Source organism: Pezoporus flaviventris, unplaced genomic scaffold (genome assembly GCF_033815535.1).
Source record: "Pezoporus flaviventris isolate CSIRO_AGI_PZ_B2104156 unplaced genomic scaffold, CSIRO_AGI_Pfla_v1 ptg000025l, whole genome shotgun sequence".
In the NCBI taxonomy this organism is placed as follows: Eukaryota; Metazoa; Chordata; class Aves; order Psittaciformes; family Psittacidae; genus Pezoporus; species Pezoporus flaviventris.
The window spans coordinates 24,552,296-24,570,517 of NW_026892573.1; the positions used below are offsets into that span (position 1 = coordinate 24,552,296).

The 18,222-nt window shown below is 45.1% G+C and overlaps 1 protein-coding gene across 1 annotated transcript in view; it reads left to right on the forward strand.

The window, feature by feature from the left end:
* MAML2 (mastermind like transcriptional coactivator 2) overlaps positions 1-5,479 on the forward strand; it is a 214,038-nt gene extending 208,559 nt beyond the window's left edge. The window contains exon 6 of the mRNA XM_061457844.1: positions 824-5,479. Coding sequence (XP_061313828.1) covers positions 824-1,803 — 980 coding nt within the window. The 3' untranslated portion in view covers positions 1,804-5,479. The remainder of the gene's footprint in view (positions 1-823) is intronic.
* Positions 5,480-18,222: the final 12,743 nt, after the last annotated feature.

The window sequence follows — 18,222 nt, forward strand, 5'->3', positions numbered from 1 at the left end:
AGTCAATCAAATTCAGTGTGGTTTTGTTGTATATATGAAGGCTCAAACCAAGTTAGTGTCCGACAATTGCTACTACAAAACAGCAAAGTTCCAGGGCTGTATGTTCTTCCATTCCTCTTCTGAGTTCCTCAGGGAATTCCCAAAATCTGGTGGTACCTGTGTAGTAAGCCTATCCAACAGCTCTTATTACACTTTGGGAGCCACCCAGAATGGTACAAGAATTTAGCTTGTACTGTGCCATGTGGCAAAGATTTCCTCATTAACCCACACGCTGGGTGAAGAAACATCTTTCATTTGGCTTGAATCTGACTTCTTCTTGTAGGGCTTGTACTGGAAGTGACAGTATCAAAAGGGATTAAACTATGGAGCAGCTCATTGTGTGCCATGGGGGGCTCTCCACAGTGCCATCTACACTGGCTATGTTTAGAAACGTGGTCTTCTTCAGCCAGTCTCTCAGGGATTAATTCAGAACCTTGCACTGCATAAGCAATCACCTTACATTGCATAAATAACTTACTGTGGCCTCAAAATAGAGAGTATGTAGCTACAAATTTGCCACAAGTGAGCCTGTGTGAGGTTTGTAGGCTCTTCTTGTGATTCGTTGGCACGTGTCAGGGCAGAATGGCTTCATGCAGGCCAAACCACCTTTGGAAGATAGGCATCTTTAAGCCTTGAGCAAGTTCATGCAAGTCTTCTGAAGAGCAAAGTATCTTCTTCAAGAAATTCTGCTGCTAGAAAACTGGATTTTTAACCTGTTGGTATCTGAATCGCACCACACATTGATCTCTTGTTTGCTTTAACACTTCTGTTTTCTCCTTTCCAGGTGGCTCACCAGCAGTGACTATGAGCTCCAACATGTCCTTATCCAACCCAATTTCAACTCATAGCATCATGACCCAGAGCTCCAGCATCATGTCCACTCCTGCTGGGACCCGAATGCCTTCTGTTCCTGCCAATCGGAATATGGGCTGCTACGGGAACCTTCCTTGCAACCAACCAAGTTCATACAATGTGACTTCAGGAATGAATCAGATGCAGCCACAGAGGAACCAAAACCAAGTCCTGCCCGGTCAGAATAACCCCATGATGTCTCGACAGCAAACCATGGCACAGGGAAACAACGCAGCGGCTTTTGGGACGGCGTCGGTGGTCAACTCACAGCAAGTAAGGCCAAGTTTGAACCATGGAGCTACAGGTATCCCTGCACAAAGGCCGGCCAACGTGATGATCACAGCTACTGCCACTGCCCAGAACTGGGCGCCGCAGGAGGCTGCAGTGAAGCAGCAGGATGCACTGAAACCCGCAGGAGTCCGTTTCCCCACTGGCACTCCATATCCTAACCAGTCTTTACAACGCAGCGTAGGCAACCAGCATTTTCCTCAGCGTGCACTGGCACCTCTTAATCAGTTAACAACGGGAGTCCAAATGAGGCCTCCTATAAACCAAATGCAGCAGACTCTAAATGGACAACCCACTGGCTCACTACGAGGTCTCAGCATAAGACCTAACCAGCTGAGAGGACAGACTGTGCCTACCTTGAATCAGCCGGGAACGAGTATGACACCTCCATCATCTCTGCCATCAACCAGTTTCACATCTACCAACCAAAACTCCCGGGCTTACCAAGGAAGTGACCATGGCAATGACCTAGCATTTGACTTTCTGAACCAGCAAGGTGACAGTATAGGACCTGCACTCAACAGTGACTCAGACTTTATAGATTCTTTACTGAAAACGGAACCTGGTAACGATGACTGGATGAAAGACATCAACCTCGATGAAATTTTGGGGAACCACTCGTAAGTGACAGTACCAAGGGTCAATGAGATGAAGAGGCAGTAAGGACATTAGCTTTTTCTTTAGATGCCAACAACCTGCTTTATTAATTTACACTCCAGTAATTGGGCTGTCCTTAAAGATACCATGCAGGGCGACTGCCCTGTTTGAAGAGTTGCTCTCGGAATAAAACTGAAGTCTCCCTGATGAATGATAACATAAGTGATATTCATGCCTGCCACAAAGAAGTGAAAGCACGTGAAGGGTCTGTTCCCCACACCAGTGCCCAGCACATTGCAAACCAGTTCTTTCCAAGGAAGCAACATGGAGAAAAATGTTTACCCTCCCACACATGCAAGTACCAGACAGTGGTTGTGGAACATCATTTCTCTGTGTGTAAAGTATGAGCCCAAGTGGTCCAGAGCTCTTCAACCATCATGTTTATGGCCCTTAACTTCCTCAGGACCACTCAGCCCTGATGGCATCAGGCCCTGTGTAAATCTTATTGTGTTAAAAAAACTGTTCACTTCTACACAGTACAAACTCACATGTGCTTTCCCAATGATTTTGGTTTAAGCCCTCTATGTTTTGTAGCACACAAAAGGGTAAGTGGTCTTGTCCAAGGGAAGAAGGAAACAGATCATCCAGTGCGTTACTTGGTGTGCTCTGGAGTTCACTTCCTCCCTTTCATCAGTGCTTGCAGCACCTATCAGAGGACGCTACTGTCCTGCCAGCAGCACAATCACTTTGGGCATTGAGGAAAACATGAGATGAACTACACCAAAGCTCAGGATCCTCACTTTGCCACCTTGCCTACCCCAGGGACTCCAGGGACTTAATGGACAACTTAAGTGAGAAGGGTGCTCATGGTTTGACCCTCACCAACTACTTTCCCAGCCCAGCTTAGAGGAAGGCAAATCCATGAAGTGGCTCAGCTAAGCTGCTATCCTCTTTAGGTAGTTCAGCCTGGTCCTCTTCAACTGAACAGGTTTACCCCAGCAGAAATGCCAGCATCTCTGTCTGGGAAAAGCTACAGTTCTGACTGCACAGCATTTTGGCTCTATCCTCCTATCCCTTCGCCGTATGGGGAGAGCTAGAAGAGGTCCAGTTGTGGCCCAGGTCCCCACAGCCTCCATCAGGCAGAGTCTGAGTGGCTCTGCCCCTGAAACTGGCATGAAATCAGTTACAACCACCTGGGATACTCACAGTAGGAGGCTCTACTCAGCCACATCTGTGTATGTAAATGAGGCAGTTTGGGGCAATATTTCTGGGTGCTGGACTCAATCATCTGTTCTGGGTTTGGGGATGGCCCAGTTAACCAATGCATCAAGAGGGGGTTAACCCTAGGCAAGGACCATACCTGTAGACAGTTGGCAGCCACCTTGCAGCCACCACAGGCAAACAGCAGAGCAGGGAGGATACAGGTTGTTCCAACCGCTTGGTGACAGGGAATAGTCTCAACCATGTTAAAAGTTTCTCCTCTAGACTTGGTCAGTGACATCAGAAGGAGGTGCTGTGTCACTGTAAAGCAGCTCTGCAGGGAGTCACACAGGAGAATTCACAGAAGGGAACAGACCTTACAGGTCAAATGAAAATGCTGTTCTTCAAAATGATGTGGTGTGATGTCTTTTACAGCCTCCTCTGAATTAGCTAAAACGATATGTGGCAAAAGAATACAATGCCTGCATTCACACGCCTCGGTGCCAAGAGGCATTGCTCTGCCCCATGCAAGTTCTTTATTCATCCTTGTTAGTGACACTGGGATGAGTAGACTACTTGACAATAGCATCTGCACTTATCTGACCTAGTTCTCAAGACAGGCTTTAATAAGGCTTTTCCAGTCATTTCACCCTGTCGTTCTATGTGGGCCCAATTGTTCATGATGTTTCAAGATGTTTCAAGAAGCTGGTGCACAAACAAGCACCAGCACCTCCAGGAAAGGTGTAACACAGCATTTAGCTAGATGTGCCAGCTAATGTGGGCTGGTCCGTGACACATTTGTCATCGGAGAGACAAGAAAGCCTGCTGAAGAGTCCCTTCTGCTGTCCCAGCTAGTGATGGTTGCACACCCCTGCACTGTGTAACGTGGTGGCTCAGCTGCCCAGAAAGCTCCCTCTTGTCTCCAGTTTGGCTGCGGTGCACATGGTCCCTTTGATATGCCAGTACAAGATTTTCCAAGTCTTTAAAGAGCTTTTCAGCACAGGTCAGCATCCCACCTCAGTTTGGAGAGATACAGATGCAGTCCAACAAATGAGTCCCCAGTAAACTAGACTGCAATAGCAGCTACATCAGTTCAAAGTGGAGGGAAGATGGGCTCATGTGGCTCATACAGAGGCAAGCACCACATCCATGAGCAGGTCAGCACTGACTGCCAAAGCTCTGGTAGGAACAGACAACTGCAATGACGCTCATGCCAAGGCTGAGTTAGTATCTTCATGCGCAGAGGGCACTGAAGTCAGGTAATTTCAACTACCCTCACATGCCATTGAAGAGGCCACCACTGGTTTCTGTATTAAGACAAGACTGTTTTCCAGATCCTCAAATGATGTAAAAAAATTGTTCAGCTGAGGAGCTGGTCCCAAGGATTCAGGATATCATCCAGTGGTGGATTCAAAGCTGAGCTTTGCCCTGTTGGCCTCAGCATGGAGTGAAGAAGACACTGGGATGTGAGTGTCATCCCTGGGATCAAAATGTCAACCTGTCTGAAGTAAATTCTACAAAGGCAGAGGCCATTTGCAGTCCTGATGCATCTGGAATGTGAGCTCAAAAGACTCTTGCAACCAAAACTTGAATCCAGTATCATTTCTTCAGAACACCTGTATCTGAACAGAGCTAGTGTCTTTTTCCTCCTTCTTTGCCATGGCTAAGTGCACTACCCTTATAGTCTATTTTTCATCATGGACTGGGCACTCTTCGCAGTATTGGGTTGTAAATATAAAGAATTATTTGTTTTGTAAACTTTTGTAAAAAAAAAAGAAAAACCAACCAAAAAGTAATAATATTTTGGTAGGAATAATAAAAATCATATTATTTGGGTTATATTTATACATATGTGAAATAAATATACTATCAAAAAAGTTGTATTTTATACAAGAAGTCAACGGTTACCTTTTGTATTCTATATACAAAGTTTTGTATGATACAATTGTTTATTTTTATCTGCAGACTTCAACTTTGGGTTCTGGGGGAGGGCAGAATGGGATCGTGGTTCAACAGCTGGGTCTGACCCCAAGCTCACCGAAACCAATGGAGTCTTTCCATTGCCTTCACAGGGCTTTGAATCAAGCCTTTAAATCACCTTCAGATATGTTTGACATCTGAAGCTCTCTGGAAACCTCAACATGAAAACATTCCAGGTTTCACATTTTTTCCCTGAAAAAAAGGCTTTTATTATTAATATTATTATTGTTACTATTACTGCAGCTCTTGGGAGGCAGGTGGGACCTATGTAATTGTCATGTCCTTGTTGCATGTATGTCTGCTTTATATTTTCCCCATATTATAAACCAGTGTTTCTCTATACAGACTGAAATGAAAAGTTGCTGTACAGAAATGTTTGTGTTTATGCATTTTTACGTGGCTGTATATACCTCCTAGTACTATGCAGTGACACTTATTTGACTCCATTTATTTTTCACCTAAACATGAATAGTATGTTTTTCAGTAGCTATCAAAACTCTGCCAAGTAAATCAATCAAAATTATCCCAAGCGTCTCATTTCTTAATGTGGATTTTATAATGGATGTCTGTTTAGTCAACTGCTGGTTTGTTCTGAGTACATTAAAATTGCAGTGATATTTTAGGAGGGGGGTGAGAAAAATGTGCATCTGGGAGCTCCGTCTGCCTCTTTGCAGGAGAGCTGTGATGTTTTCCTACTGACTGAAGACGTGGTTTCATTATCCACAAGGGTTAACAAGTAACACATGGTATTTTAGCTCCTGGTGAATGGGGTGGTGTTGTCTTGCAGCACAGTGATTTCCTATGGGGTCCTACGAAAGTTGAAGCAGAGAGCTGGGTACACCAAGAGGGCTGACCAGGTCCCTAAGTCCATGCCCTGCCCTAGATCATACCCTGGAGATATCTGCCCTTCTCTCCCCACTAGCAGCGACCACTAATGAAATGCCAGAAACCAGGCAATGGGCTTCTCCTCCTTCCCTCCCTGCTTGCCTTGCTTTATGCCTCGTTTTAGCCTAAAGAAATGCCAGCGTGCACCAGATCACATTAGGCTGTGGATTGTATTCATCCCTGCCAGACTACTTTTAGCAGGCCAGCCCTGAGGAAGTGATGTCCTTCCTGTTCCTTGAGAGGCTTTCCTCTTTATCCAGGCTCCATCTCCAATTGGGTGGCTCTTCCTTCCTCATGAACTGAGTGGCAAGGGGTGGCAGAGAAGATGCTTTGAAGGGATAAATGTCAGCACAGCACTACCCATGCTCGAAGTCTGTGCTGTTTTCAGATGTAGCAAATGAAACGGGGCTCCCCACACTTCAGTTGCTTCACTGCTGGTGATGCTCAAGGGCTTCCATGAAGCACATGTTTCCCTGTGCCCACCTTCACCCATGGGGCACGCACAAAGGCGCCTTCCATGGCTGCCACCCAGGACCCCAGCTCTGCTGGCTGCTTCCCTCCTGTTTTTTTATCCCAATATATCTGATTCCCACCCACAAATAGCTCTACAAATAGCATCTGGGGCTGCACAGGGAGGGACAGGGGAGGGATCCTGGCTCGTGCTCTGTGCCCTGCCATCCCGGCTGTGCCCATGCTCTCCATCCCAACTGGAGATGCTGAAGCACCAAGAGGTGCATGGCCCTTGCCTTGCTTCAGCATCTCCGACACAGGTGGCAGACAGTGCTCCCCTTGCACTCCAGGGTCCTGGAACATAGGGCACAGCCCCACCTACCCAAGAGTATGTCCGAAATAGGTCAGTGAGCTGAAAACCTCCCAGGCCCTGGAGCACAGCCTGTGCCACCAGGCTGTGAAGGTCCCTGGTAGTGCTTGTGTGCAATGATCATCCTCACAGACAGGTCCTGCAACCAGGAGCAATTCCAATTTGGATGCAAGATAAGAGGTGTAAGAGGGTATAATAATATGGACACAAGTCACCCTGTGCCACCTCCATGCCATCCCCAGGTCAGTCTCCTGTGCCCAGGCTGACATTTGCAACAAGAACACATGGAGGGGTTGGGAGACATGGGTGGCAGTGAATGCTTTCCCTGCCCAGCCAGATGCAGAAAAGCAGGAACTGCACCAGGTCCTGGCGAGCGCTAACCTTTCCCACTGCATCCGAACACAGGGTGGGAAGCACTGCGACCTCGACTGGGCGAACAGCCAAGAGCTCTGCTCCCTCCCATGGCAGCACAGCGGCCTGACAGCCACAAGAAAGAGGGATGACGTGGAGAAAATCCTGCTGCAGTAAAAGCTTAGACTATAGTAAGAGCTTGCATCACCCTAATTTTTATGTTAGGCATCCTGGGTCACACAGACCACTTTGACAGAGCCCCTTTAATGGGGTTCCAAATCATATCCCAATTATCAGTTTAAATAAGATACAGAATTGATTTCATTATTTTATTCTAGCTCACAAAGTTGTTACAGACCAGCTCAGACACAAATTACTGTCTTACTGGAGGACTCACAGGATGAAATCCCAATCCATGTGCTACAGAACCCATCAGGTGAGCTGAACCCACTTGGAGCACTGCATACAGTTTCAGTGTCCCCAACATAAGAAGGACATGGAGCTGCTGGAGCAAGTCCAGAGGAGGGCCAAGAGGATGATAAGGGGGCTGGAGCAGCTCCAATACAAAGACAGCCTGGAGAAGAGAAGGCTGCATGGAGACCTCAGAGAAGCTTCCGGCATCTGAAGGGGGCCTATAAGGATGCTGGGGAGGGACTCTTCTGCAGGGACTGCAGTGATAGGACAAGGGGTAATGGGTTAAACAGGCAAAGTTCAGGTTAGATAAAAGGAAGAATTTCTTTACTGTGAGATTGCTGAAGTGCTGGCACAGGGTGCCCAGAGAAGCTGTGGCTGCCCCACCCCTGGCAGTGTTCAAGGCCAGGCTGGATGGGGCTTTGAGCAACTTGGTCTAGTGGAAGGTGTCCCTGCTCATGGCAGGGGGTTGGAACTGGATGATGTTTAGGGTCCTTTGCAACCCAAACCATTCTATGATTCTATGAAAGCAGCCTGTTTAGGACTTAAAATTCTGGTTTTAAGATGACAAAGAAGAAACCCAACCCCAAACTAGGATTTGCCAGTCTTGCATTATTATTATAAGGAACTGCTATGAAATAGCTGAAGCTTAAGTTATTGTTTTCCTGTAATGATTCAACCTTCTCTCTGCTGAAGATCAAGATCCCAGCATGCGGCTGCAGCTGCTGGTGACTGTGTGTTGATGTTTGTGTCGTTGCTGCCTGGGTGCCAGGTTAGAGGAGCTGCTCAGGACATGCAGTGACAGATCCAGCATCTCCTGCAGCAGCACGGCTAAAGCCCCTCTGGCTGCTGTGTGTGTGCCTGGTGTGCAGCTCACGCTCCCCAGACATGTTCTGCATTCCTGTACACGGATTGAGACAACAAAAATGCTCTATCTATGTTTTTTGGAGGGCTGCCTGCGATGTTTTCACTCTGGCTGACTGTCTGCCTTGTTCTACAAGACACAGATCCTCTGTTTTATCCTTCGTGTGCAGGAACATCAGGAAAATCCTGTGGTGCTGTGAGGCATCTGGGTGAAATGCTGACTGCAGTGCATGCATGCAGCTCATGTTCAAGTTAACAGATCTGATGGCAAAATCTACCCCTCAGTGTTGATTTGACATGAAAGGAAGAGGTTCCTGGTCATTGTGAAGGTCAATGAACATTCACAGAAGGGCAGAGATTGCCCTTGACACCATTATGTGGAGTGACATGGTGAAAATAAAACCAGGAATGTATTCAAATTGCGTTTTGTGCTGACCTGGTCTTTAAATACAACAGGGAAGAGCACTAGCTCCAGAGAACCAGCTAACTGAGGAATGTTTACTGGAAATCATTGTGATAGTATTTAAGGATCTAATTTGAAAAGCTCCTTCTTGCAGGAGTAGCTCACAGGGCTAGTTCCATAAACTGATCTCATGAATAACTGGGCACACATGCCAGTCAGGTTAATATATCAGTATAATTCATATACAAATGTAATTTCCATCAGTGAAAGACATCTAGTTTCTCTAGGAGAAGCCTATCTGGGGACTCAGCAAGTTGCTGCATCCCTTTAAATCTATTTTAGAAGGAATTTGATAGATTTTCCTTAAGTGTAGTTTTTAAAGAGAGAACTGTGTCAGAATGCATGTGCCATATTATTTGATTCATCAAACTTAGCATTGTCTTTAAGGTGAATACTGAGGAATGTCTCAAAATACATGCATTGGCCAAAATAACACTTTGTGAATCCTCACAACAACTTTGCCAATGGTGGTTTATTCTCTTTTTGAGTTCCTTCTTCTCCTAAGGACCTGCTTTTCTTCCACGTTACTTGCCCTTCAGCAAGACTTCTAGTGGTGTATGTTACTCGTAGTAACTCTGTATCTGAACTCTACATCAAATTAAAACTGGTGTAAAGAAACCTGTTGTACTCTCTCCTGTGGTTTCCTTAGTGTGAACATGCTACCCTTGGTCTGTTGGATAGCCAGGCTCATAGGATGTCTACAGCAGAGGCAAGACCAACCTCTTATGTTCCCAAAAGCCTCATCAAAGCTGCAGGGCTACATGGTATCCCCATCTACATGTGAGCAGCAAGTTAACTGCATTAGTACAGCTAAAATCAGGATTTCATGCATAGCACTCCCTCAGGGCCAGCCCTTCCCTTAATTTCAGAAACTAATCCACTAATCAAAGGAGTTTGCCCATATTCATGTTGCATCTTTATATTATAATGTGTCACGGTGGTCTTGATTAATTGTGTAGATCTTGCTATAGTAAAGCCATTGCATGCTAATCTTATGAGTTAACTTTCCTTTCAACCCCAGAGACTTAGTCCACTCTGTTTTACCATATAATCTCCTAGCTTCTTATATCCAAATACCAACAGACTATCTGTTTATGCTGGGGAGTTTAAAACCTTCTCATAGAAAATGTCTGGAGTGTTTTAGAGGGTTACAAAGAGAAGCTTCCCAATGTCAATAAGATGCCAGTGCCTTTTAAAGAAGTGTATCATGAAGAAACAGGGAAAAAAAAAAAAAGAAACCATCCTGAAAAACATTTCATTACTTTTTTAACTCTGAATGTAGTCTTTTTGCAAGTGACTCAAGTGCATAAACGAGTAGAAAACCGCAGAAATACTCTTTTGTTACAGCTGTGATTTTAAGACTCAATAGTGGCCTATTTTGGTTTTCTTAAAGAAAAAATAATAAATCAAACAGTGTCCTTTTCATACCCTTTGCTGTGCCTCCAAAGCCTCCCGCTATTAGAGCAGGTTTAGCTTTCAGCAAACGAAAGCGTGCAATAAAGTCTCTCAATGACCACAACACCTCAAAAGTGCAGTTGTGTATCTGGATGGCAGATTAGCCCCAGAATTTCTACTTTATATTAAGCTATTTAAGGTGCCATCAGAGGATGCTGACACCAGGCTTTGCAGCCTTTGTTACAAGGCAAGATTTTCTAAATGGAACCCAAAGCCTGGCTCCCATGGCCACGCTGATCAAAATGGGGATGCCTGGCTCTCAGATTTTAGCCCCACCAGTGCTTGCAGAATAGGAGCACCATGGTAGTATGAAGTACTCCAGGCAGAAATAAGCAATGCAAATGATTGATAGAAAAGAACTAAGGCTGGTTAGCCTAAATAAGAAGAGGTTTGTGTGGGGATAGGATAAAAAGTCTTTAAATGGATAAATCCTTGCTGCCAAGAAAAAGGATTATGTATTTCCATGTTGAATTGTACAGGCCAAGAAATAATGGATTCAGGATAGATGACAGACAGAAGTTTTTAACAGAAAGCATAATATGAGGGTGGACTGTCTGAGGAGGGTATGGGGTCTGAAGGTCCTCAGGACCTGGTTAGGCAGCTGACAGAAATACACTGGTACAGTTTACCTGCCTTCAGCAGTGGAATGGACTAAATGTCTGTGGGTCCTCACAGAAAGACAGAAAAAACTGTGGAAAACAAGCAGAAAGATTTCATGTTGAGGAAGAAAAGGGATAAAATCAGTAAGAGTTTTGTGGGGCTTAAATCAATGACTACTCACCAATTCATATGAATATCAACACCCTGCCCCCTATCCTGCAGTGCAGCTACTTGAAGCCCACTCTGCTCCCATACCATAAAATCACAGCAGGAGGCTTAAGAGGGTTGGGTTTGTCCCAGCTGTCTTGCCTGCCCCTTCAGGCTTTTTCTGGGGGGTGAAGTTAAGGAAATCTCCCATTTGAGCCCCATTTCGTGGAGAAAAAGGGTTTGATTCTATGCTTGCCCTTTTGTGTTAAAGTTACCAAGGCAGGCTGGCTAATCGCTGGAATGATCAGAAGATCCCAGAGATACCCGAATCCAGCCCAGAGCTTGTCTAAGTTGATGTCTTTGTTCACTTCACAAAACCAAACAGGAGTAGCTTGTGTGAGGATTAGATATCTGCAATTCAATCCAGATGATCGCTTTATTATGGAAAACCATCCCTCTCCATACCACCCAGAAAGACCACCACCACAGGATGAAGTATCGCGCGCTCCTGTTCCACCCCAGTTGAAGTTGCAGGCTTTAAAGGCAGAGTTAAAAGAAGACGTACAGCTGCTACAGGAGACGGGCTTAACAGTGCGTGAACACCATGAGCTTGTAGGGGTATTTAAAGGATTAGGGGAGAATTAAATGTTTGTCTGTCTTTGTTGTTCAGCACAGCTTCAAAGCTGGAAGACGATATTAAAGAAGATATTTCCCCTTTTTAAATACCGGAAGGGGACTCCTAAAACAATAGCTGGAAAACGCTGGCATGACCTAACAGATTTATACACAAAGAAGCTTGATGATTCTTATCAGACGGGTGAAGAACACACTATTCTGCAGGATAAAATGGTGATGTAAAGTTCAGTTTAAAACACCAGTGAACAATTCCCAGCATGGACAAAAAAAAACCCGGCTCAAAATTCCTCCCTGGGAAACAGGAGGCAAGTATCCTGGCTGGTGGTTTCGGTTTATCCCACTACACTGTGGGTTCACTGGCCAGTAGCAGAGCGATGCTTCCCATGGCTTCCCCTAGGAGCAGTTCCCTTGGGCAAGCAGGGGTGGTCACCAGTTCAGCTGCTGCTGTTAAATCTGCCTTGTACCTGGAATCAGAACTCTGAAGTTCTCTATAACCATATCAAAAAAAGCAGATGTGAGACAGAAACACTCCTGGTGATGTTCTAAGGTCAGCGGGTGGGTGCTTTCTGAGAAGTAGGCTTAGTTAAGGATTCAAGTAAATTCAGTGCCTTAGCTTGAAAGGAGAAGAGACATCTTTCTCTTTATGAGAGATATTATGACATTAAGTCAGATTTTTACAGAACTGAGAATCTTGCAGCTCCAGGAGTAAGGCTAAAGTGGCCTTAAGATACCTTGGAGTGTTCCTTATCCCAAGCTATTCTGCATAGCTTAGATGACTTAGCGGACATCATTGGCTAACACAGCCCACAGCAACAGCCCTCCAGACAGCAAAGCTCTGTCTGGGGCAGCTACTCTGCTCCTGCTCTGCACCTTTCTGTCTCCAGCATCTTCTTCTCAAAACAGGAGGTCCAGTGCTTCTGAAAGCATTTTTAGAAGACAGACCAATGGCTGTTTCTGCACAGGAGCATATCTCTTCCAGCTGCATTTAGTGCTGGATTCTTCTTCACTGTTCTTTCATTCATTATAGAAGGGGCAGAGCAAAGGTGAAAATCTTGCTCATTATATCTTCCCCCTCTCCTGCTCCAGCCTCTCTGTCTGAAAGGTGTTATCACTGAAACAGTTAATTTGGACTAGCAGCAATTGATATCATCCTTAGAGAAGAAAGTAAAATTCTCTGAGCAAACACAGCCCTGATTTCCTAAGCTGCCCATCACAGCTACGTTCCTTGTGACTTCACAGGCCCCGCAGTGAAGAAAATAACTTTGTTCATATTCACTGTAACCATAGTATAAATCTGAAATGGTTTTGTGTTAGGTTTAATCAGAGTGAGAATGTGCTCCATAGAATATTATCCAAGCATTTTTATAATGGGCACTGAGCTAACTGTGTTAGCTGAGTTCAGGTTATTGAGCAACATATTCATACAGCCAAAGGCTTTAAATCTTACCCATGAAGATCTGTTTGAACAGAGCAAGGACATTTCTCTCCTTTTCTTCTCTTCCTTTCTAAAAGTGAATTAATATATCTTACTGGGAACACCAGTCCATCCTACATTAGTGTAACTTAATCCTTGCCTTTACAAAGGATTCTTGTGACCTTACTCTGGGAAGGGATCAAACCTCCATTTCTTGGAAGCAGGTATTCACACTCTGCACAGGGAATGCCCTTGGGGTAAAGAAGTATCTTTGCCCTGGGAAATTCCACTCTGCTTTGGCTGAGACTTTTAATGTTAAACCCCTGTTATTTCACTTTTCAGTTTCCTTAGGCATGAAAACATGCTGGCAACACTCCAGCAGGACTGAAGCATCCGAGGGAGCTGTGAGGCACACACTGACAGTTCAAGCCAGGGCTCATTCCGAATTCCTGCTGGCTCAGGCACTGCCAACCCCACAAGCACCTCTGCTCTCTGCAGTTGCGCTTGTAGCAGAGTTGGCCAAAGCAAACGTGTCCCAACCAAAGCATCAGCCTTCAACCTGTCTGCGCTCAGGAACCACCTGAGCTCATCTATCAGCACATTGAGGATGGGCTGAACCTGTTGGCAGATATTGCCTGAAGGTATTGCTGAGCTGCCAGAGCAGCTGCAGCTGGGAAATGGTGCTTCACAACCCCATCACACCACTCTGGGGCCCCCATGATGGACAGAGGGGTGCCATGCCCAGGAAGGAAGAAAAAGAAAGTTTCTCTTAGGCTTCTCCCTCTGCAGTGGTGCAAACAGGTCTGGCACTAAAACTTACTTCTCATCCTTCCCCTTCCTTGTCAGGGGCAGGAATTCCCCAGCTGAGAAATTAGGGCTATCACTTTCCTTCATAAACAATCCAACAGTAGCATATGGAGGCCCTTGCCTTTGAAGGGCAGGAAAGAGGATTCTGGATTGTACTCCTCCTCCTTATCTTTTGAGCCAAACACATGAGACAGCAGTCCTTTTCAAACATCCCAGACCCAAACCACACAGACATGTACAGAGGAATGAGGCTATCAGGACCACCAAAGCCTCTCAGTTACAGTACTGAAAGCTCAGGAGTCACTCACTGTAGATGATAGTAATGTAATTTATTACACACACATAAGATAATTAATGCTTATATTTGGCCTTCACAAACTGCAGAAGTTTATACATCAGCACCACATCAGAGTCTTGCTATGCAGGGTAGAAGCAGTTGACATCCAAATCCTGGAATATGGCCAGAAATGGCATATTTGGAGTTGTTTGTGAAGCCTGAATTCAGCCATACTTATGTGCAGGCACCAAACTGATTTTTAATTACACTGTCCCATAATGCTTTTTGTCCTGAACCTTCATTGCATCCAGCATAGATATGGGATGTCTGAGTAGCACCCGTTCAGGTTATATGGGGAAATTCAAACCAGGCATTTCCTAACTTTTGGTACACATGGCATTACAGCGTAGATATTTCTTTCATGCATTAGTCTGGAATACAACATAGATTTGACTACAAACCAAGTGGCAGGACAAGCACAAGATGAATGTTGCTTCCATGAGCTGAAACTAGCTTCAGAAGGAGGAAAGTGGTGTTCATGTGTGTAAGAACAGTTATAACAGTAGCTGGTCCTTTCAGCTCATGGCAAAACTTCAGAGTCTGACATCACTTGTAGGACACTGCTCACTCCTGCATCTGTGCCCTTCCCTTACCACTCGCTACCACCTTCCTGGGAGAAGCAAACACTGTTCTTTGCAGCTGCCTGGTGCTCCTAGAAGTATTGGCCAGCATCCCCATACTAGGTGTGTAAGAGCCTTGAAGGCAATGGGAAACAGCTCCCTGGATACGTTCACATTGCTAAATCAAAAGAGGTCAGGGAGAGATGCTGGCCATGAAACCACGTGGAGCAAATTGGCTTCTGCTCACACTAGAACGGGTTCCTTCTGGAGCAGCCTGTCCACACCCACTCTGTCTTGAGCCTGGTTCTCTTCTGGCCCCAGTACAGCACTAAGATGTCACTTCTATTTTGGAGGCACGCTGCAGATACATTACTTAAACAGAGCAGATAATCAAACACCTCTCAAATACTTCACTTTTATGTTGCACTCAACTCCCCAAGCCTTGTATTACTAGACCTGATCAGCCCATTGCTTCTAAAAGAAAGTCAGACAACTGCATAAGCTTTCCTCATGGAAATTTGTGTCATTAAGGTAAATAAAAGGGAAGCCAAAAGGGATTAATTCCTACTGTATCTTATATTCTATATGTGTCCTTCTCATTTTTAATATCACCTCCGTATCTTCCCATCATCATTTCATTGTGTTTTATTAAAACACTGACACAAATACACAACTTCCTTAATAAGAAGCATAAATAAGATAAAACCAAATATTCTTAAACATTCCTAACTGTGGCTATTAAACACAGCAGCTGTAGATTAAGATCTCTGTGTGCACACACACTATACAAAGACAGCACTACTTCAGACAATGTAGACATAAATTTACCTGTATTTAAAATGACTGTTTGCCTGAAAATTGGTATATAAATCAGGACTGTGAAATAAAGATTTGAGATCCAAGATGTACAGAGATTCTTACTCTGCATGTGAATGCTTATCTCCATCCTAACAAGACTGCTCAGTGCATGTGCTGCTGAGACACCAGGAAAATCATGTTCCTAATGGTTCACGACATCAAAACCAATTCTTACCCCTTTGAATGTCCTTCTTTCTTGCCTGATCACCCTACAAGTTCTGGGTATACATTAACTTCTAGCAGTGGCGGTTTAATAAGCACCAGAACTTTCAAATTTAACTCCTGTGGGTAATTCTAACTTCAAGTTTGCTGGACTGGAGACCATTATACAGATGGCAAGGAGTTGCTGGAGTGTTGCAGCCCAAACCTGTAGACAGCCAGACAGCTGCTGTGATGTATTTAGTCCTTTAGGAGGAAAGATACTCTACTACTTTATTTGAAGTGACACTAAAAACTGATCTTCTAAAATTACAATATGTTTTGCAGAGTGTAAAGGAAGTCCTGCCTCTGGAGCCTGAGGAATGCAGGACACAGGAGGTGAGGCAGCTGCACGTGAACAGGGTGCCTGCACCTTCAGACTTCACAGCCTGTTACAGCACTGAAGTACTAACCTTGTCAGCCTTGGCTTGCACAGGTATCATTGCTTAGCTGTAAGCAAACACATGCTACAGCACATTGCAATAAATCAGTATCTGCAGAGACCATTAAAAACTAAAAGCATAAGGCAACTAAAAGATGGGTGAAATGCCTGATTCCAGACAGTGGTCTGTACACACTGGGATGAAATCTCACGTACTCATTAGCCTGTGCAATATTTAATGTCTTACTGCTCTGTGAGCAGCCACGAGCTGGTGATGAGAGTAAGGACAAGAAAGCACTACACAGGTAGAGCAGCAAGCAGAATAAACATTCTGCTCACCAGACGAGGTCTGCAAACAGGTAGCAAGCTACAGCACGCAAAGCTACCTCCAGGTTGAATCCGGAGGTCCACATCTGTAACACCTTGCACCAATACATGCATGATTGCATGAGAAAAACCCCAAGCAAGTGGCAAATAAAAAGTGCCAGAGGCTCATTGACCATTAATTTCTGCTTCTATCAGACACTTGGAGGGGTGCAAGACAAAAACAGTGTCAGGATGCCATCACAGCCAGTAAAGAACCACATCATGGGTGAGCTAAGGTGATCAGTCTGATCAAGTTAACCTCAAGTACAGCAATCTTGAAGATGTGGTGACAATTTAAGTGTAGCTGTAAGTTCTTCTCTTGGTTTTGACTAGTTTCCAGCTTCAACAGCACAGGCATCATGCATCAGCAGGACTGAATTCATGCATGTGCCCCATGACCATCTTGTAACAGATGTTCTTGCCACCGCAAGCAGCTCTAGCTCCAAATCACAGCCACAGCACGTTGCTCTTCATCAGCTCTCTGTGTGTGCCAAAGCTCTTGCTGTTTCTGACCTCATACTTTATCAGCTGATGGAACCTGACAAAAGGAACACATGCCACCTCCAGTGTGATTTGATGATCATACATCACAGTGGGATCTCACCAGCGACAATCCACTCTTCCCGAGGCGCTGAGAATCTTTTATTGGCTGCCCACTGCCCTTAAGCTGTACATCAAGGAGACAAGAAAATGTAATAAATCTGAGAACCGTTTTAGTAAATCAAAGGGAGAAACAAGGGTGTCTCTGGTTGTGTGGTTTTCAGCACAATCATGGGACTCAGTCATGCTCCAGACTTGTTTGACTCACTGATGTGGACTACTACAGAAGAAGGCACAGTGTGTGAAGCTGCCATTGCCATGAATAATTTAATGCGCTGGCTAACAGGGCACAGGAATGTGTGAGCATAGTGGGGAAAACATGTGAGATCCACAGAGCTCCAGCAAGGCGGGAGAGTTGTAGGATGGATACAATTCTAATGTTGGGGCTGCAGTGAAGGGGACAAGGCAGCCATCTTCAGGAGCGATTGGAGCTTTTCCGCCCTTGTTATTTATAGGTGTTTCAAATAACCATGTTGGGTTGTGTGATGGGGAAGAGGAGGAGCGAGGGGAATGCCTGATGAGCTGTACCATGTAAAGGCAGGTTATAAGAAAGACTGCAGCAGGGGAGCATGCTTTCATAGAGAGAATCATTTCAGTGTGTGGTCCTGTTTCACATTCCACTCCTTGACCACTGCAGAGGATGATTCCTCCTCTGCTCTGGCACCCAATGCTCCAGGTACGTTTAGTCAAGGAGTCACAGACCATGACCAAACATCCCCACCAGACCCTTACGAGCAGGCTGTGCAAGGATGCCTGGGATACATGACTGTCCCTAGCTTTGGGGAGCACTATGCTCACAGTGTGAGACATGTCAGGCCTGTGTTTGGCTATGCAGCAGCAAAGACGAGGAGTTCCAGGGATGAGAACATTTGGGTTTATAACATCTGGCATATTCACCTGTCATATACCAGATACAGGACTACGTATACACAGAGCTAGAAAGCCCCTTCCTTACACAACAGACACGTAATTTAGATACAATGCACACAAATACTATCTCCCTTTCACACTTAAGGAGCAAGGCAGACATTTTACTTCCCACACTTAATTATGTTTTACATGATACATAAAATTATCCTCTTTGTGCTGTATCCACTACAGCTTTGACAGCC